General features: G+C 44.5%; 1 protein-coding gene across 1 annotated transcript in view; it reads left to right on the top strand.

Moving 5' to 3' along the window:
• IL2RA (interleukin 2 receptor subunit alpha) overlaps positions 1 to 14,251 on the top strand; it is a gene marked incomplete at its 3' end in the record, with an annotated part of 37,421 nt that extends 23,170 nt beyond the window's left edge. The window contains 8 exon segments of the mRNA XM_082649340.1: positions 6,583 to 6,765; positions 8,377 to 8,490; positions 10,892 to 11,113; positions 12,252 to 12,338; positions 12,681 to 12,752; positions 13,955 to 14,021; positions 14,144 to 14,193; positions 14,196 to 14,251. Of these exon segments, the coding sequence (XP_082505466.1) occupies positions 6,583 to 6,765; positions 8,377 to 8,490; positions 10,892 to 11,113; positions 12,252 to 12,338; positions 12,681 to 12,752; positions 13,955 to 14,021; positions 14,144 to 14,193; positions 14,196 to 14,251 (851 nt within the window).
• Positions 14,252 to 22,097: the final 7,846 nt, after the last annotated feature.

The following is a 22,097-nucleotide window of genomic DNA, read 5'->3' as shown; positions in this document are numbered from 1 at the left end:
GTGTGTATTTTGTGTCTGTCTTCTTTTGTTCAACATAATGTTTTTGAGATTATTCAAAGCTACTATAAATGTTTTGCTTAAGTCTTTTTGTAGATATGTGCTTTCACTCCTCCTAGATAAATACCAAGGAGTGGAACCGCTGGATCATAGGGCAGGTATAAATTTAACTTCATTTTAAAAACTTTGAGTTTTGGCATTATTTTACACTCCCAACAGTAATGGAAGTGAGTTCCAGTAGCTCCTTGCCAACATTTGGTGTTGTCAGTCTTTTATCCATTTTACCCATTCTAATGGACTATTTCATGGTGGTTTCCAATTTGCTTTTTCTTGGTATCTAATGATGTCTTCAGCACATCGTCAAGTGCTTATTGATAATCAGATATCTTCTTTGGAGAAGTGACCGTTCAAGTCTTTGCCCATTTACTTATTGGGTTGTTTGACTTTTAGTATTGATTTGTAGTTCTTTGCATAATGTGGACACAAGTCTTTTTGTCAGATATATGTGTTGCAAAGATTTTTCTCCCAGTCTACCTGTAGCATTCGTTTCTTCATGTTCTTAATGCCTTAGGAAGGGCAGAAGTTTTAAATTTACTATTATTTTATGGTTAGTGCTTTCTCAATCAGAAGCTCTGAGGATGGGGCCAATAATCTAGTTTAACAAGCCCTCCAGTGATTTTAGGAAATCTTTGCCTATCCCTAGCTTGCAAAGCTATTCGCCTTTATGTTCTTTTAGAAACGTAATAGTTTTATCTTTTATGTTTACATCTATAATGTATGGATTTGGTGTATGGATGGATATTTTATGTTTAAATATACAATAAAATTAATTTTTGTAGGTGGAGTAAAGTTCTTTTTTCCCTATACAATTATCACTTGTTCCAGAAGCATTTGTTGAGATTTTCCCTTCCCTCATTGAATTGCCATGGTGTGTTTGCAAAAAATCACCTGAATATACCTATGTCAGTCTATTTCTGGATTTTCTATTCTGTTCCATTATTCTGTTTGTCTATCTTTTATCAATATGTACTGTCTTGGTCACTGAAGCTTTATAGAAAGTCTTGATATCAGATGATGTGAATCCTCCAAATTTGTACATCATTTTAAGATTGTCTTAAAATTCTAGGTCTGTGTCTTGCCAAATTTCTGCCAAACAGTGTGTTGGATTTTTTTTTATTGTAATTGCATTAAGTTTATTGATCAATTTAAGATAAGTTGACATCTTTTAAAAAAAAAAGAAACTCCCAATCCATAAATATTGTGCATTTCTCCAGTTATATAATACTTTATGTTAGCAGTGTTTCAGAACTTTCAGTTTAAAGGCCTTGTGAGTTTTCAGTAAATTTATTCCTGAGTATGTTATGTCTTTTCATACTATTGTAAATGGGATTGTTTTAAAATTTTTAATTTTCTAATTGGTTGCTCACAGTATAACCACAAGTGATTTTTGTATATTGAGATCGCTAAATTTGATAAGTTCTCATAGTTATTTTGGAGATTTCTCGGTAATTTCATGTAACCAACAAGTCATCTGTGACTAATGTTTCTTACTTTGAAATCTACTCTCTGATATAAATATAGCCACAACTGGCAACAGGCAACAGATGCCTGTTTTTGTAAATAAAATTTGGTATAACTATTCTTCTCTCAGTCTCCACAGCAGGGAGTTGGTTCTAAGTCACAGGGTCCTGCCCTGTTTATATTCAGCCCAGCTGCTGGATTAAAAACCCGAAGAGTATCCTCACACACACTTCTGCCCCCCTCCTCTCTAGAGCCCCATCCCACAAATTCCACCCATGCCAGCAGCCTAGGGCTCTGATTTTTTCCCCCTTCAGGTCAGTGAGGCCACCACTCTGCTGGCTCCACTTTGGTGCTACCTGGCAGGAAAGTGCCCCAGGAGGAAAGCCATGGCAATGATGGGCTCATTTCATGTGCTTCCTTCCTCTCAAATAATGCTGTGCTGCACTGCCCGTTGCTAAATGCCTGCAAACTCTTGTTCACATATTTTGTCTGGTTTTAAAGTTGCTTTCAGCAGGAAGATAAATTTTGTCATGGTCGGAAGCAGAAGTCCTCATGGGCTGTTTTTCTTTTCCCCTTCAATTATTTTGTCTAGCTCAGGAAATGTCCATTGTGTGCTTGTAAGTTGTTCTTTTTTAATAGGCTTTACTTTTTAGAACAGTTTTAGGTTCACAGTAAAATTGAGCAGAAGGTACAGAGATTTCCCATATACTCCTGACATCACACATGCACAGCCTCCCCCATTGTCACATTATCAACATCCCCCACCAGATTGTACGTTTGTCACCATTGATAAACCTACACTGATGCATCATCATTGCCTAAAGTCCATAGTTTACATTAGGGTTCACTCTTGGTGGTGTATATTCTGTGGGTTTGGACTAATAGGTATCCATCATTATGGTGTCCTACAGAGTAATTTCACTGCCCTAAAAATCCTCTGTGCTACACATATTCATCCCTTCCTCCTCCCTACCCCCTGGCAACCAACCAATTCTTTTTACGACCTTCATAGTTTTTCCTTTTCTAGAATGTCATATAGTTGGACTCATACAGTGTATAGCCTTTTAAGATTGTCTTCTTTCACTTAGTAATATGCATTAAAGTTTCCTCTATGTCTTTTCATGACTTGAGAATTCATTTCTTTTTAGCATTGGGTAACATCCCATTGTCTGAATGTACCACAGTTTATTTATCCACTCATTTACTGAGGGACATCTAAGATTGCTTCCAAATTTTGACAATTATTAATAAAGCTGCTAGAAACATCCGTGTGCAGGTTTTTTTGTGGACTCAGCTTCTCAACTCCTTTGGGTAAATACCAAGAAGCATGATGGCGGGATGGTACATTAAGAGTATGTTTAGTTTTGTCAGAAACTGCCAAAACTGTCTTCCAAAGTGTCTGTACCATTTTGCTTTCCCATCCACAACGTATGAGGGATTCTGTTGCACCACACCCTCACCAGCATTAGGTGTTCTGAATTTTGGTCATTCTAAAGATGTGCAGTGGCATCTTATTGTTGCTATAATTTGCATTTCCCTGATGACATGATGTGGAACATCTTTTCATATACTTATTTGCCATCTGTATATCTTCTTTGGTGAGGTGTCTGTTCAGGACTTTGGCCCATTTTTTTCAATCAGGGTTCTTACTGTTGAGTTCTTTGTATATTTTGGATACCAGCCCTTTATCATACAAATATTTTCTCCCAGTCTGTGGCTTGTCTTTCCATTCTCGTGACAGTGTCTCTTAAGAGCAGAATTTTTTTTTTCCATTAAATCAGAATTTATTTTTTTTAAAGCATATGGTAACAAGAAAATAACACAAAAACAAACACCCTACTCCTTTTTTTTGTTTGTTTTCTTTTACTTTTTTTTTTTTTTACTGAAGTATAGTTTATTTACAATGTTGTGCCAATCTCTGGAAATTTTTTTATTTTAATGAGGTCCAGATTCTCAATTCTTTTCTTCATGGACCATGCCTTTGGTGTTGCATCTAAAAAGTTGTCACCAAACCCAAGGTCATCTAGATTTTCTCCTATATTATCTTCAAGGAGTTTTATAGTTTTATGTTTTACTTTTAGGTCTGTGATCCATTTTGAGTTAATTTTTGTGAGGGACATAAGATGTGTGTTTAGATTTTTTTTTTGCATGTGGAATGTCCAGTTGTTCTAGCACCATTTGTTGAAAAGACTATCTTTGCTCCATTGTATTGCCTTTGCCCCTTTGTCAAAGATCAGTTGGTCTATTTCTGGACCCTCTATTCTGTTCCACTTATCTGTCTATCCTTTCACCAATACCACACTGTCTTGATTAATGTAACTTTATAGTAAGTCTTGAAGTCAGGTAGTATGTCCTCCAACTTTGCTCCTTTCAGTCAATATTGTGTTAGCTATTCTGAGTCTTTTGTCTCTTCATATAAACTTAGATTCAGTTTGTTGTCATCCACCAATTAAGTTGCTGGGCGTTTTATTGGGATTGCCTTCAATCTATAGATCAAGTTGGGAAGAACTAACATACTGACAATATTGAATCTTCCTATCCATGAACATGGAATATCTCTCCATTTATTTAGCTCTTCATTGATTTATTTCATCAGAGTTTTATAGTTTTTCCTCATGTAGATCTTGTACATATATATATATATTTTTTTACTTATACCCAAGTACTTCCTTTTTTGGGTGCTAATGTAAATGGTATTGTGCTTCTAATTTCAATTTCCTCTTGGTCATTGCTGGTATTTAGCAAAGTGGTTGACTTTTGTATATTAGCTTTGTATCTTGTAACCCTGCTGTAATCACTTATTAGTATGAGGTTTTATTTTTGGTCTATTCTTTCAGATTTTCTACATAGATAACATGTCTTCTACAAACAAAGACAGTTTTGTTTCTTCCATCCCAATCTGGATACCTTTTGTTTCCTTTTCTTTTCTAACTGTATTAGCTAGGACTTCCAATATGATGCTGAAAAGCAGTGGTAACAGGGAACATCCTTGCCTCGTTCCTTCATTTGGCTTTTCTGATTATTACACACATCTTGTTTTAGCAACAGATTTACCTTCCGATACTTAAATTGTTGGTTGGTATTGACGTATGATAAGTGCCAGTGAATGGTACTGATGACATGGGCTGTAGGGAGAGATGAACTTTTGCAGGAGTTAAGGGTTAAGGTAAAACTCAGCCGAGTCTCTATCTGGACATTTTCTTTTTCTGGACAGGAAAAAAAGGGAGCGGAACTAGTACCTATTCTTTTTTTTTTTCTTTTTAAATTAATTTTATTGAAGTACAGTTGATTGACAGTGTTGTGATCATTGCTGCTGTACAGCAAAGTGATTCAGCTATACATACATATATACATTCTTTTTCATGTTCTTTTCCATTATGGTTTATCACAGGATATTGAATATAGTTCCCTGTGTCATACAGTAGGATCTTGTTGTTTATCCATTCTATATATGATAGTTTGCAACTGACTAGCATCTATTCTATGCCTATTATGTGCCAGGTGCTCTGCAAGTTACCTTAATATGTTATTTCATGTAATATTTAAAAGAAATCAGTAAAATAATTATTATACCCATTTTACAAAAAAGGAAGCCAAGTCTTAGATACGTAAAAACAATAAAGCTGCATAGCTAGTAAGCTGGTAGAACTACAATTTAGAAACCTATCCTTCTCCTCTTTCCACCATGCTGTGTTTCTTGCCTTATGATTATTATAATTCCTGGAATTTACATTATTTTACATGTTCCTCTACAACTGCTGGCCCAGTGAGCTATTCAAACTGCTTTTGTGTAGTCCCTTCTTGGTTAGAGGTGGGACAAGCTGTCCAGGTTCACCTCACCTTCTTTTTTTTTTTTTTTTTTTGCGATACACGGGCCTCTCACTGTTGTGGCCTCTCCCATTGCAGAGCACAGGCTCTGGACACGCAGGCTCAGCAGCCATGGCTCACGGGCCCAGCCGCTACGCGGCATGTGGGATCTTCCCGGACAGGGGTACAAACCTGTGACCCCTACATCAGCAGGCGGACTCTCAACAACTGCGCCACTAGGGAAGCCCCTCACCTCACCTTCTTAAGGGTGTCAGGAGGGTCCCACATCTTGGTTGGGGGTGGTCTCCAGGATGACAAGATGCTGGGCGGACTGTGAGGGCTCAGAGAAGCCCCACTCCACCCTGAGTGATTAACAGACGATCGGCAGATGGTCCTCTGCCAGGAGCAAGTGCAGCAACCTGCCTGGACCCTGTGCCCGTTTGCTGGGTGGCAAGGCCAGATGTGGGAGCCCTGGCTGCCTCCCTTTTTTCTGTTTCCTGTGGTCCTTCCTGTCCGCTTCCTTTATCCAGCCTGTGACTTTTTCCTGAAAAATCTCATCTCTTGAAGCAGGAGAATTTGTCGCGAGATATACAATGGAATCATTGCTCTGATGAGACCAGCACCTTTTCCTCCCATAAGAGTTGGGTGTTCAACTATTCAAGTGTCTTTAGTGGGAAGCCAGTGACTATTGTGGGGGGCGAGGGAGGGTCAGGTCTTCGTGGTGTGAGAAGGAATTTGGTAAACTTAGAGGTGGGTAGGTGGGTGAGAAACACACATTTCCTACTCACCAGACATTGAGTGAAGCACTTTACAAATATTTCTTCAAAAATAAACAACCTTACAGAATCATTAATTACAGAAAGTCGGACAATCTTTATTTCCTTCAAAGTATTTCTCACAGACACATCTCATCCCTCAATGAAATCAATGTGGTTCGTCCCTCCCTTTGCTCATGTCCCTTGTGCCCCCTCATTCTATACTTGCTCAGCAGGAGGCATATTCAGAATAAAACCTCATTCGTTTCTATTCATTTCGTTTGAAAGACACTGTAGTTTGGAGGTGAACTTGGCTGAAGTTAAATTTTGAACCATCTCTGATATGAAGGTTTCTAAAGAAACGTCAACAGCCTTAGTTTCTCTCCAGGAAACGGTGGGGTACATACAAAACCCCTTAAATCGAGCGAAGGAACCTGTGATTTGATCATGTGCCCATGTTTGGAAGCTCCTGGACTCCTAAGGCGCCTTTTTGTCTCGGCAGATGCTTGTCTTGAAGACCCACCGAGTCTCAGAAATGCCATGTTCAAGGTCCTCAGGTATGAGGTGGGCACCATGATAAACTGTGACTGCAAGAAAGGCTTCCGCAGAAGGTCGCCCTTCATGCGCTGCACAGGAAACTCCAGCCACTCTGCCTGGGAAAACAGATGCCACTGCGACAGCACCTGTAAGTGTTTCCATTTGTAACCCCGGAGGGAAGGAGAAAAACTGTGGCAAAGAGGGAGACAGGGCTTCAACTATTATTCGCACGGCCCTACAGACAAAAACTGGCCGCCCCATCTACGTGGAAACTAATGTTGGTGGTTCCCAGAATAGTCATTCACTGAACAGATATTGAATGAGTGTCTCCTAGTTCCAAGGCCTGTTCCAGATACTTGGGGATATGACAGACCCAGCCCTCAAGGAACCTATACTTCGGGGGGAGGGAGGGAGGACAGACATTACACTAATAATTACTAAACAACTAAAAATAATTCTAGTTCACAATGACGTGAATGTAGCTCATGCCACTGAACTGTACACTTAAAAATGGTTACTATGGTACATTTTATGTTATGCACATTTTATCACAATTTTTAAATTGAAGTATAGTTGATTTACAATGTTGTGTTAGTTTCAGGTGTACAGTAAAGTGATTCCGTTTTGTGTATACGCACACACTTTTTCAGATGTTTTTCCATTATAGATTATTACAAGGTATTGAATATAGTTCCCTGTGCTTTACAGTAAAGTCTTGTTATTCACTTATTTTATATGTAGTAGTGTGTATCTGTTAATCCCATACTCCTAATATATCCCTCCCACACTTTTTCCCTTTGGTAACCATAAGTTTGTTTTCTATGTCTGTGAGTCTGTTTCTGTCTTGTAAATAAGTTTATTAGCACTGTTGATTAGATTCCACACATAAAAGATATCATATGATATTTGTCTTTCTCTGACTGACTTATTTCACTTAGTATGATAATCTGTAGATCCATCCATGTTGCTGCAAATGGCATTATTTCATTCTTTTTTATGAATGAGTAGTATTCCACTATACACACACACACACACACACACACACACACACACACACACACACACTACATCTTCTTTATCCATTCATCTGTTGGTGACATGTTGCTTCCATGTCTTGGCTATTGTGAATAGTGCTGCTATGAACATTGGGGTGTATGTATCTTTTTGAATTAGAGTTTTCTTCTTTTCTGGATATATACCCAGGAGTGGGATTGCTGCATCATATGGTAGCTCTATTTTTAGTTCTTTAAGGACATCCGTACTGTTCTCCATAGTGGCTGCACCATTGTCATTGCTTTAGGAGGGCCTCTCTCTAACTTTTAAATGAACTGCCTTGGGAAACAGAGGAGTGGGCGGGCTGTTGAATTAATAGCTCCTCTCGCTACCACACTCATCCCCACGTACAGTGTTGATGGGGTTGATGGCCAGAATGGCGTCCCTTTTGGAGAGACACACAGACACAAACAATTCCACCAGAAAAATCTCAGCTCCTTCAGAAACACGTTGTAGGCCACTGACATCATGTACAGGAAACCTGCCTGACAGGCCAGTGCTGCACTGGCCAGGAACAGGCCCCCTGAGAGCCCCCCAAGGGCAGGGTGTGTGGGGATCATCTTTATAATCCCAGTATCCCCTGATATTGCCTGGCACATCACAGACCCTAGAAAGACTCTCTTTTTGAGCAAATGAATACATGAAGAGTGTGTTCTCTTTTAAACTTTTGTGAAGCTATCTTCTTCATTCCATCCATACTCTCTAGCCTCCCCTAAGACTCCAGGAAAACAAGTTACTCCTGGACTCAAAGAACAGAATGAAGAAACGACCACAGAAATGCAGAGCCAAATGCAGCCCACAGGCCAAGCTAACCTTCCAGGTAAGAGGGGACCCATTCTCTTGCAGGTACAGGATGTGTGCCCCAGAGAAGGAGGATCTGTCCTGCTGTCCTCTTTCCTAAGGATGTCATGTGGACGAGAACTATTGTGTAGTGTTTGCAGGCTGTTTGCTCAGCATTTCAAGCCACTCTTACAGCAGCCAACCTGGGCTCTGGGTTGCCTCCGGGTTTGGGAACTGGCCAAATAGAACTCAATTCAATTCACTTCATTTCAATTCAATTCAAAAAGCATGTTTGGGGACAAACTGTGCCAGGCACTGCGGCCAGACAATACAAACCTGAGCAGACGGTCACCCCTGCCCTCAAAGAGATGCTGTGTTTTCCCCTTAAGTACAAGGCAGTGAACTCCAAGCAAAGCAATTTACTTCCAGACATTCCTTACAGGACAGGGTTGTGAAGTGGGCGGTGCCACACTGGTGCCTCTGGAAGCTGCGGACAAACACCTCCTAGCTAATAGGCTGTGGCCTAGTGAGTTGCTGCCCCAACTTCCCAAAATTAATAACGTTGGGGCTTCCCTGGTGGCACAGTGGTTGAGAGTCCACCTGCCGATGCAGGGGACGCGGGTTCGTGCCGCGGTCCAGGAAGATCCCACATGCTGCGAAGCGGCTGGGCCCGTGAGCCATGGCCACTAAGCCTGCGTGTCCGGAGCCTGTGCTCTGCAACGGGAGAGGCCACAACAGTGAGAGGCCCCGCGTACCGCAAAAAAAAAAAAAAAAAAAAAAAAAAATGTTGAAGTCAAGCCATAACATCAGGAAGAAAGAGAGTCCATTAGGAAAACCTGAGCCTTCTGGGGGACCAGCTGACCTTACAAGACCCCATGGTCCAATGCTAATTTTATAACCTTACGAAGAACTTTACAACATTGTATATAATCTCATTTGAACCTCAGAAGCCAGTGAGTCAGGGAGCAGGAAATATTACTTCAATTCACTGAATAAATTGAGACACAGAGACATTTAAAGACTTGGCTAAACTCACATAATAGGACTGAAATAAGGCCTTGGGTCTCCTGAATTAGAACAGGGATCTTGCTACTGATTATTTAAACTAGTCTGAATTTATTTTCAGCTTCTATTAATTAAAAAAACTAAAACCCAATGACTAATCCAAGGACTACTCTGCAACATGCTGTTTCCAGCCCTTTTCACTCTGACTTTGTGCTGGAACAAGGCTTCCGAACACATTTAATTATTTGTTTCTCTCTGTTTCTCCCGCATCACCTTCCACAATTACTGAAAGTTTTCTCAAGAGCTCAAAGTTTACTGTCCTTACTCAAGAGATAACCAGCTGGCTCTGGCTAAGGGATACTTCACAGATTGTCTTAACATGGAGGTTTTCACTTGAAAGAAGCAAACCCAATTCAAATGGGTTCAGATGGTTATGAATTTTACTGACTGTAAAGGCAATTTGATTCTGAGACTGAAACACACGTTCAGTCATGATTTGCAAGGTGCTGCACTGAGCAGACCACCCTGGACGGGACCACTCGGCCTCCTGCTGCAGAGGGTTACAGAGGGCACAGGGGAAGGTTATATGGGTCCTTGGGGTTGTGGAAGGTCAGAGCATATATGCAGTTTCACACTTCTGGGCTTAGAGGGACCTGTGGTCCATATGTCGTGGTCCATATGTCCAGATTTGGCGGGGGCAGGGGTTGGATTCTGGGATTAAATCAGAGCAGGACATGATCTCTGAGGTTAAAGGTCAGCCAGGCTTGGGTTTTAGTTGGGTAAGTGGAAAGTTACTGGGCATGGGAGTTTTCAGAGCCCTTAAAAGGGCCCACCTGGGTCAAGCTTCAGGCATGGCTTGATCAGGGATCAGGCTCCATTTCTCCAAGACCATCTTAGTGTTCCCCTCCTCCTGGCTTTGGATTTGTCCCCAGTCCTTCCGCCGTGGCCCCAAGATGACCACCAGCTGCAACGCACTTAGCAGTGGGGATCCAGACGGTCTCTACACTTCATTGGCCCAGATTGGCTTGAGCCTGCCTTTAGCCCTAAACTGAGACCACCATTCGCACGCCTGTCTACTTATCAAATCTCTCACCATCAGCAGAAGTAATTGCTCATCTCTCTGCATTCCAAGAGCAAGCGTCTGTCTCTTGGCTGTCATCCTCACCACGTTCTGCCTGTATGTGCTTCCTTACCAGATCCACTGTCTGCTCCTTGCAGGGGGACTGGGTCTTTATGCCTTTTCACAACATGTCTAGCAAAGGTCCTAACACATAGATGTTATCAATACTTACTGGAAGGAAGGGAGGAAGGGAGGGAGGGAGGGAGGAAGGGGACAAAGAAAAGAGTAAGAACCATGGTCCAGTCTCTAGGAAGAGGCAACCTGGACTCACAATGTCTCCCCAGCTTGCCTTTGGAATTTCCTTTCCCTCTTCCAGGTCACTGCAAGGAGCCTCCACCATGGGAATATGAACGTGAACCTTTGAAGAGAATTTACCATTTCATGGCGGGGCAGACAGTTTACTACCAGTGCATTCAGGGATTCAGGCCCCTACAGGGAGGCCCTACCAAGAGCACCTGCAAGATGATCTATGGGAACATGAGGTGGACCCAGCCCAAGCTTGAGTGCATAAGTGAAGGGGAGAACAGTCAGTTTCCAGGTATGGAGATGCCTCCCGCCAGGTCTACCACCTTGCTGCTTCTGTCAGGCGGACCAGCCTGGAATCCCTGACCCACCCGCTACGTGACCTTGGGCAAGTCTCTTCCTCTCTTGGGGCCTCTGTTTTTTCTCATTCTAGAAAACAGACTAGATAAACTCCAAGGTCTTCATCACCTGAGGTCCCCTGTACCCTGATGGGGATAAACAGCAGGAGATGGAAGAGGAAGAAAGGTCTTCCGAAGCCCCCTGGGTGCTACCTCACTGGTGATCCTGCTGCCCCCTTTTCTAGCTGATCCTGAAATTTTCCTTCTGACTCTAAGCTACCAAAACTTCCTCATTCAAAAAGGAAAGTCCACGTGCCATGCACACATTTCCAACTTGCTGATACATAATGTAAATCCATTATTTGTGCCATGCCACACCATTAGCATGCCCCCTCCTCTTGTGTGAGTCCCACCTGAGCTTTGCCAAAGTGCAGATGTGCAGGGAAGGGACTTTTCAAGCACAAACACACATGCACACGCATGCACGCTCATTCACACATGCAGACAAGCCACCTACGTTGAGGTCTTCTGCTATTTTCATTCTGAAATAGCCTTACTATTTCTACAGTCAAAAGTCACTTCCATTTGACCCTGTTAGTGGTTTCTTTGCTCACCCCCGCTTCCCAGACCCCACATCTCTCTCTTGGATCTTCTAGGGAGGCTTCTGTGTTTCTTTCCCACAGCCTGACCCCCATGAGCCACACTGCACGCCAGGCATCTCCACGAGCAACGGGGAACCTGTCACAGAGAAAAGCTCTCCTTTTGTGCATTTCTACTTCGTTTAATGGTTTGATGGTATTTGTATTATGATGACCCGTTTCCAAGCCACAGAAGGAAACCAGAGCTGAGTAGGCAGCGTGGGGAGAAAGTTGCTGAGTTCTGTAGAAAGCCAGGGTCAGGGTCACAAAATTCCCTCCCTCCTGCTCTGCTGTGGCCACTGAGCCACTTTGCTGTGACCCTAATGGGGAACCGAGAACTGAGACTCACACCTCAGCTAGTGCATCTGGAGTCAGCTGAGGAGGACAGGGAGGGGGTGGACATGAGACCTCCACGCCCCACCTTCTGTTCCACAAGCATCCTTACTCTCTCCTCCAGGTGATGAAGAGCCTCAGGAGAGCACGGATGCTCCCCCTGGCAGTGAAACTGATTTTCCCTTAACAACGAGGATGGCAGGTACCACAGGTACAGCTGCAGTTTCTTGGAAGATAAAAGGTTGGCTATTAAACCATGATGCAGGATAAGGGGAGGAGTTGGCCTGGAGCTGCCCGTAGGTACTAGAGATGATCACACACCTGCGGGCAACCTCCCAGTCCTCAAACACCGCCAGTGTCACAGGAGAAACAAGATGAGGGCGGCGCCTCGAGGCAGAAGAACGAAATGTTCAAATGTTGGCCCCAGGCTCCCCTGGTCTCTCCTAGCTCTCCAGTGGCTTCCGAGCCCCCAGCCCCGAGAAGCCTGGACTCTCCCAGCCCGTGCAGCCCCACGACCAGCAGTGACTAGCACCCTTCTCTCTCTTTTGCACAGATTTCCAAACACCCACAGAAGTGGCTGCGACCATGGATACGTTCATATTTACAACCGAGTATCAGATCGCAGGTGGGTAGTGACAAACGTGCCCCAGACAGAGAGCAGGGGACGTTTGCTTGGTGGGTTGGTGAGTTGCTTGGTTAGTTACTATAAACTAGCTCTTTACACTATATAATGTTTATAAAAGTCAAAGACGAATCCAGATAGTAACATGACTCGGAATCACAGGCACCGGTTGTAGTGAGTTAGGAGTGAGGTCTCAAACCAGCCTCAACCAGTGCCTCCCGACCAGATCCTAGAGGACAAAATACCCGGCACCTGCATGTGAGGGGAGGCCAGGGTGCGGGGATGTGGTGGAACCAGCGGAAGAGAGAAGCATGCCACCAACACTCCAGGTGTTTCCTGGTGGGCGGCAAAAACGGGCTTTGAGAAAAAAACAAAACAGAGACCAAAACCGAGCTCTTAGAAACAGAGCAGAATGCTGGTGACCAGGGGCTGGGGGTGGGGTCAATGGGGAGGCGGGCGTCAGAGGGCACAGACTTCCAGTGAGAAGTGGAGCAAGTATGGAGATTGAACGTAGAGCGTGGTGATCACAGCTAACAATGCCGTATTGTAGACTTGAAAGTTGCTAAGAGTAAATCTGAAATGTTCTTGGCCCAAAAAAGAAATGGTAATTACAATACATTTTGCAATGTATAAGTGTATCAAAGCAACACACTGCACACCTTAAACTTAGACAATGTTACATGTCAATTATATCTCATAAGGGGAGGGGGTGAGTGGAGCAAAACAGGCTTTGAGGCACGTCTAAGACACATAGACAGATGGACGTATGGATAACTTGACAGCTTCAGGACCACAGGAAAGAAGCATCTGGGAAACAACACTTTCAGGAGATGCTAAGTGTTTATCATGCATCTTTATATTTCAACATTTCTTTTACCCATCGCGGGCCTCACTCACGGCCTCTTTAACTGAGGCCGGGGACTCTGAACCTTTCTGAAGAGGGTGCCTGTCAGCTGCTCCCCACAGAAAGAGTGGAGCCCCCTGAGGAAAGGTTTGTGTCCTTCCAGTCCACACCCCCAGACCCTGGTCCTGGAGCCTCCAGGGAAACTCTGCCGGGAGGGAGCCGCGTTCTGAAAAGGGGCGGCAAAAACCGCAGCGCTCGCCTCTCAGCGAGCCCTTTGCTGGGGGTGGGGACGGATACAAGGGGACGGGCTCGCTCTCTCAGCCCCGGGGCCCCCTCCCCTGACCTTCCTCTCCGTCCACAGTGGCCGGCTGCATCCTGCTGCTCATCAGCATCTTCCTCCTGACTGGCCTCACCTGGCAGCAGAAATGGTGAGTCCCGGGTGGGCAAGGAAGCCCCGCCCACGCTGGGGGGAGGGAGAGCGCCGCGCAGGAAAGCACTGGGGCAGGGACCCCTTCCCCGCAATCCCACCCCCTTCCTCCCTGACCACCAGGGGTTTGGGGAGCAGCAGAGGGAGAACTAGCCAGTGCACGCCTTCCCAGAGTCGACAGAATTACAGCCGCAGGGAAATGGGAAAGCCAAGGAAGCGAACATCCACTAGCGCCTACTGTATGCCAGGGTCCATGCTTATCTTGCGAACATTATGGCAACCTGAAACCTTTGCTACAAGCTCTGGCAGGTTAAGCAACATGGACAAGGTTGCACAGCAGAGGCCCAAACTGCAACCTCTGTCTAGTGCCCAGGACCTCTTTGCCCCTGTCACCTGGCAGCGGAGAACCAAGGGCAGCGTCAGCCCTGGTCCTCTCCTGCGCTCCTCACCCCCCCAATGCAGCCGCTCACACCAGAGCCCCCTAGGCCGGGAACCTGACCCACGCGACCCCACGTGTGGACTTATTTGCATTAACTCTCCCGGCTGCAGAGGAGAACAACCCGGTGAGATTTAAAAAATACCAATGCTTGGGTGGGCCCCAGACATCAGTACTTTAATTTTTAATTGAGATAAAATTCTTCATTTTAACCATTTTAAAGTGTGTAATTCAGTGGTTTTCAGCACTGTTGCGTATACACCACCAGTATCTAATTCCAGAACATTCCATCACCCCAAAAAGAAACACCATATTTCCCAATTCTCCATCCCCCCACCCCATTCCCTGGCTACCACTGATCTACGTTCCATCTCTATGGGTTTGCCTGTTTTGGACATTTCATGTGAATGGGACCACAATGTACGTACTGTGTGCCCTGTTGTTACTGGGATGTTAGTACTTTTTAAAAGCTCCTCAGTCGCATCTAATACATACACATCCAGTTTAGACAACCCCAAGCTGGACCCGTGGTTCTGAAACGAGTGCATCAGAATCTCCCAGGGGGGCTTGTTTTTTTTAATTGAAGTACAGTTGATTTACAGTGTTTCAGGTTTACAGCAAAGTGACTCAGATATATATAAATACACATATATATACTTTTTCAGATTCTTTTCCATTATAGGTTATCACAAGATACTGAATATAATTCTCTGTGCTATACAGTAGGTTTTCATTGTTTATCTATTCTCTATATAGTATCTGTTAATCCCAAATTCCTAATTCCCTGTGGGCTTCTTAAAGCAGAGCCTGCCAAGCCTACCCCCAAAGTCCCTGATTCAGCAGGTCTGGGGTAGGGCCTGAAAATTTACGTCTAACAAATGCCCAGGTGATGCCAATGTTGCTGGTCCAGGGACCAAACTTTGAGACCCACTGCACTAACAGTGTTAAGAATCAAGAGAGTGAAATCATTTCTCTCTCTCTCTCTCTCTCTCTGTCTCTCTCTCTCACACGCACACACACACATACACACACACACACACACACACACACACACACACACAGAGTCAGTCTCTCCCTCCCTTTAGACAGAGGACTATGGAGACCTAGCTTGTCACTCTCCCCACTCCCAGGGCATCCCCTACCCCCTCCTCACCGGGTGCACTCTGCCAACCCTGATATAAGCCCCCCAGAAGACCCTGAGAAGACAGAGAGTCACCCTCCCACCCCCCGCCAAGAACCAAAGCCCTCCGACCACCCAGCCTGCCTAGCCAGATAGAAATCATCAGATTCCTTCCATTCTTATCTTGATCGTCAGGCCCACGATAAACTCCTGGTTTTCCTTCTGTCAATTAAAAAGCACAAATGATTGCAACGCAAAGGAGAAGCCCTCTAGGGTTGCCGTGTTAGGAATTATTCGCATACCCGGCAACCTACCAATCCCTCTACGTGTTAGCCAATTCCTGAGGCGTTTTTATAGGATTCTGTGAGATGATGCGGGTAAATTGCCCAAGACGCTATTTTTACTGCACAGACAGATCCTCTCCTTCCCTCACTGACAGGATCTAATACCTATCAAGGATCTTTGTATTTGGTAGCTTAAAGACCCAAACCTTCGGACACAAAGGGATGAAGCTATTTGGGAGTGGGAAAGGTTTGGACTTGATGTTGTGAAACCAAGAACTGCCTGAAACTATATGAGTTTCCAAGATCTCCCAGAATTGCAATCTTCCAGGAGACCTAAACAGACACCTCAAACTGACCCAGAGAGCTGGTCCAAAAGCCTTCCTAGAATTGAATTTCATCTGATGGTGCCCTCTTGTGGCCAAACAGAAATACTACATTTGATTTTTTTAATTTTTTAAAGCAATTACCGGGAGCTGACTTACCCCAGCTCCTGAGAGCCAAAAGCTAGATGTTCTGGAATTTTGAGAACTGCTTTTAAGCATAGCCATTATTAAAAATTAAATTATATAAACTTACAGTTAAATAAATTATATTAAAAACAAAGTCAGGGACTTCCCTGGTGGCACAGTGGCTAAGAATCCACCTGCCAATGCAGGGGACACGGGTTTGATCCCTGGTCCGAGAAAATCCCACATGCCGCGGGGCAACTAAGCCTGTGCGCCACAACTACTGAGCCTGCGCTCTACAGCCCGCGAGCCACACCTACTGAAGCCCACATGCCACAACTACTGAAGCCCACGAGCCACAGCTACTGAACCCGCGAGCCTAGAGCCTGTACTCCACAGCAAGAGAAGCCACCGCAATGAGAAGCCCGCGCAGAGCAACGAGGACCCAATGCAGCCAAAAATGAATAAATAAATAAATTTATTAAAAGAGAAAGTTAATAAGTACTCAAAATTAATCACTTTCTAATTGTTTTACTGCATTTTACTACTTTATTCTCAGGGTTATTTGCATCTGTATCGAGGAAATACTATCTATATGATGGTTTTATACTGCACGTCTCTCCCCAACTCTGTATTCAAGGTAGCTTGAAACTGGGAGTGGTGGGAGTTTTTACACCATGGAAACAGGCAGCCTTTTTCAGACAGCTGGTTGTTAAACATTTGCCAACACACCAGTTCTTGGAGCCTTGCCCCATGGGAGCTCTGAGCAAATTAGGAAGTAACCAGATGTTCCCATGGGCTGAGGAAGGGCTGGGGAAGTCTAGGATTGTACTGTCTGATAGGGTCGCCACTAGCCACGTGTGGATATTTAAGTTTAAACTTAAATAAATTAAATGCAATTAAAAATTCGGTCTACGCGTTGCACCAGCCACATTTCAGGTGTTTGATAGCCACGCGTGGCCACATTATTGGACAACATAGATACAAAACATTCCCGTCACCACAGAAAGTTCTTATGGTACAGCGCAAGCTAGAAAACTAGTTTTCAATTCATGAAAACCCCTTAGCACAGCTAGTTGGTTTTATTATTCCTTTTAGGCAGCTGTTGTCTTCTGTATACTTCCAAAAAATTTTGATAGGCTATCTCCTACGTAGATGCTGGTCAAAGGGTACAAACTTGCAGTTAGAAGATGAATAAGTTCTGGGGACTCTAATGCACAGCAGAGGTGATTATAATCAACAACATTGTATTATATACTTAAAAGTTGCTAAGAGACTAGATCTTAAATGTTCTCACCACCAAGAAGAAATGACAGTTATGTGATATGATGGAAGTGTTAGCTTTAACACCACGGTGTTCATTACATCTCAATATATAAATGTATCAAATCAACACATGGTACACCTTAAACTTCCACGACGTTCTATGTCAATTATATTTCAATTTTAAAATGACTATGAGAATATCTCCTATGTACCAGGCACTTGCCAGGGGCCTAAGGATGAATACGAATGGCCCCTGCTCTCAGGAGCTTACAGATCAGTGGAGGAGAAGGGGAAAAGAATTGAGACTTTAAATGTAATTTGTTAAAGCCTAAGGTTGAGGTGTTACAGGAACGAAGAGAAAGGAACCTAATCCTATATGGGGACACCCAGAAGTCTTTCAGAGCTGATACCAGCGGCCAGATAAAGAACGGCAGGAGAAGCTGCAAGTCAGAGGGGCAGGAGGAGACGTAAGGCAGCCTGAAGGGCACGAGGACGTCTGGGAGGATCTAACAGTTCTGAACACTGGGGTGTAAAGTGCACGGGGCAGTGGTGACAGTGGTGCTGTGGGAATGGCCAGGGACCAAGGCCTGGAAGATCAGGCCAGACTGAGGAGCTCGGGCCCGATCCTGAGGACGACAGCGAGCCACAGAAGCTCGATTATGCGATAAATGGTAGCACTGGCCCTCTGAAGAGTCTGGCCACAATAAGGCTGGAGTTACGGTGGGTAATGGTGGTGGCAGTTTGATTATGTTACGATGGAATAAATCCACACAGGGGACGAGGAGAGCATGAACTAGGTCAGTGGACGTAAGTTAAAAAGGAGGAAAAGGACTTCCCTGGTGGCGCAATGGTTAAGAATCCTGCCAATGCAGGGGACATGGGTTCAAGCCCTGGTCTGAGAAGATCCCACATGCTGCGGAGCAACTAAGCCCGTGCGCCACAACTACTGAGCCTGCACTCTACAGCCTGCGAGCCACAACTACTGAAGCCCACGCGCCTAGAGCCCGCGCTCCACAGCAAGAGAAGCCACTGCAATGAGAAGCCCGTGCACAACAATGAAGAGTAGCCCCCGCTCACCGCAACTAGAGAAAGCCCACGTTCGCTGCAACTAGAGAAAGCCCACGCACAGCAACGAAGACCCAACACAGCCAAAAATAAATAAATTAAAAATAAATTTTTTGAAAAAAGGAGAAAAAAATCGAGAAATACGTGAGTCAAGTTCACGTGGCTGATCAGAAGTGAGGGTTAAGGAAGAGGGTTGACTTGGGGATGACACCAGATGTTAGAGTGTTACGGGGGACTGTTGTCACTACACACGAGACTGACGTGTAATGTGAGGGTCATGTACCCCGTGGGGAGTAGCCCTGGAGCAGACCCCCTCCTGTAGCCCCTTCCCTAAGACCCACCCAGCCTCCACACCTGTAATGGTCTGGGTCTCAGGCTCTTTCTCAGCCCCACTCACCGCACAATGATTGGACCATCACGCTGTGAGGACCTCAGGGCTGCCAGTCTTGATCTCTAGAGGGGTGGTCAGCATGTGGGAAGGTCACAATATCCCGGGGTGGGATTTAAAGTTAGCGGGTCAATGGGGGCTTCTGTTGAATGCTCCACCCACATCCGTTTAGGGCGCAGACCACATTCTTCTTGGTGTGGCATTACACCCATGACTATGACTTGTTATATCACTACAGGAAGAAGAATAGAAGGACAATCTAGAAAACCAAGGGCAAGAAGAACCCGCAGATGTCATGGACCACAATCAAAATCAAGGCAGCTGAACACTCATCCAAGAGGCATCTCCTGATCCCATGGGTTCTGGAAAGCTCTGAAGTCACATCACAGGACACCAGGCACCTGCAACCCCATCGTGAAGCCAGCTCTGTAGTATCAACGAGCGAGCTTGACCTGCACGTAGGCAGCAAGTCCAAGGTCACTGGAGGAACAGGGAGGAAAAACCAGAACTCTTGGTCCCATTTTCATGTGTATGTGTTCATTAAAGCATGACCGGCATGGAACTCTCTCCATGCCATGTATAATACGAAGAAGAGTAGCTTCATGCTAAGTTCATCCCAACTTCCCAGTTTAGAAATCCCAAGGAAAACCCTAGCACTAATGTAAATAGACACACACGCTCTCTACCCTATGTAACTGGACCTTGTTCCTCGGTCCACGTAGGTCTTTTCCCAGCCTCTGGTTGACTAGCCCATTCTCCTGATCACATCCTTTAATGAATGCCCCCTAAGAACTCTGGACTGGTAACTAGGAATGCTTTGGACCTTAGCTCAGTGCTCTAAACTAGCCCCCCTCCACTGAACCTTCAATTCTGAGTTTCTAAAGAACAGAGTCCATGGGGGAATAGTCTTTGGGTAATACCAAAAGAGGACAACCAAGCCCTTGGAACTGTGGAGCTTCAATATTTGAAAAGATTTCACTGGAGTTAATGTCAGGAGAAGGGAGATAAGCTAGATCCTAGGTAATGGATTATTCCGGTCAAAAAGCTTCAGCTGTACATGACTAATGGGCCACTTCAAGAGTTAGTTTCTCTTGGATTGCTATAAATGATACTCTGTGTTTGGCCAGCACGAATTTGATGTTTACAGACAGACACACAATGTGCAAATGTGTACATTTTCAAAGAAGTGTCATAAAAACACTGATACGGGAGCAATATGTTCAATGTTTATGGAAGGAAAGAAAGAAGGAAGTCGGGGTGGAGTGGGGTGGGAGAGCATGTGATTATGGACAAGGTCACACCAGTGATCCTCAAACTGTTTGCACAACGTTGAGCAAATCAAAATCACCTGGAGGCCTTGTTAAAACATAGAAGGGGGGACTTCTCTGTGTGCCAGTGGTTAAGAATCCGCCTGCCAATGTAGGAGACATGGGTTTGATTCCTGGTCCGGGATGATCCCACATGCTGTGGAGCAACTAAGCCCGTGCACCACAACTACCAAGCCTGCGCTCTAGAGCCCGCAAGTCACAACTACGGAGGCAGCGTGCCACAACTACTGAAGCCCACGCACCTAGAGCCTGTGCTCCACAACAAGAGAAGCCACCACAATGAGAAGCCCACGCACCACAAGGAAGAGTAGCCCCGCTCTCTGAAACTAGAGAAAGCCCACGTGCAGCAACGAAGACCCAACGCAGCCAAAAATAAAAAACAAAACAAAAAACACAGAAGGCTGGGCCCACCTCCAGAGTGTCTGAGTTAGCAGGTCTGGGGTGGGGCCTGAGACTTTACATTTCTAACAGGTTACAACTGATGCTGATGACGCTGGTCCAGGGCCACACTTTGAGAACCATGGGGTTTATGCCTCCCACCCTCAACTCTCACTGGAAAAATCAGCCTCAGGGGCTGAGATTTCAGTGCAGATTCAGACTTTTGCCAAAAATCTCAATTCTCAATCAGTTGACTTAGATGTCCAGGTTAAACAAAATCACATAATGAAGATTAATGAAAAATTTAAATCAGCAGCCAGTTTTCATTTCTGAAAGGGCAGGAAAATGTTATGAAAAAAATGGGCAGAAGTCAGCAGGTCCATATCTAGATTAAAGAACCATTTTCTGTCCTTTCTGTGACCAACCAAGTACCATCAGGTTCCATCATCAACATCCCCCAAGTATATGTTTTCTGGGGAAACTAATGTTAAGACGAATATAAGACCAGAAAAAATTTTTTTTTAATCTTATTTATCTTACTTGAATAAAACTGGATTATCATTACTCATTTTGGGGGAGGGAGGTCCATGAGATCAAAATTTTTTTCATAATACAGTTGACCCTTGAACAACACAGGTTTGAACTGCATGAGTCCACTTACATGTGGATTTTTTTTTTTTTTTTTTTGCGGTACGTGGGCCTCTCACTGTTGTGGCCTCTCCCGTTGCGGAGCACAGGCTCCGGACGTGCAGGCTCAGCGGCCATGGCTCACGGGCCCAGCCGCTCCGTGGCATGTGGGATATTCCCAGACCAGGGCACGAACCCGTGTCCCCTGCATTGGCAGGTGGACTCTCAACCACTGTGCCACCAGGGAAGCCCTATGTGGATTTTTTTTAAAGTAAATTCTACAGTGCTACACAATCCCTGGTTGGTTGAATCCGCAGATGCAGAATCGGGGATATAGAGGAACCACAGATACATAAGAACCATGGATACGGAAGGCCGACTATAACTCACACGTGGATTTTTTACTGCACAGAGGGTCATTGCTCCCAACTCCAGTGTTGTTCAAGGGTCAGCTGTGATTAAGATGTTATTTACCTTTTTCACTCTCATTCTCTTACAAATGTATGGTGGAGTTTTCCAGAAGCTACATGATATGTGATGATGTCATCGCTCTGGTGGTAACACATAATGAGTTTACTACTGCTGTTTATAGAAGAATTAATAACTAATATTTTTTAAATTTCCTGGTTTTAGTGTCTAAGTATGATAAGTATCACTAGATGTAACTACATAACAAAAAGTTTTGAGGAGCCTCAATACTTTTTAATAATATGAAGAGGTCCTGACAGATGGCTAACAA

The sequence above is a fragment of the Grampus griseus genome (assembly GCF_964374135.1).
Source record: "Grampus griseus genome assembly, chromosome: 2".
Lineage (NCBI taxonomy): Eukaryota > Metazoa > Chordata > Mammalia > Artiodactyla > Delphinidae > Grampus > Grampus griseus.
Note: the sequence above shows the minus strand (reverse complement) of the source record. Positions and strands in the feature narration are given on the sequence as shown.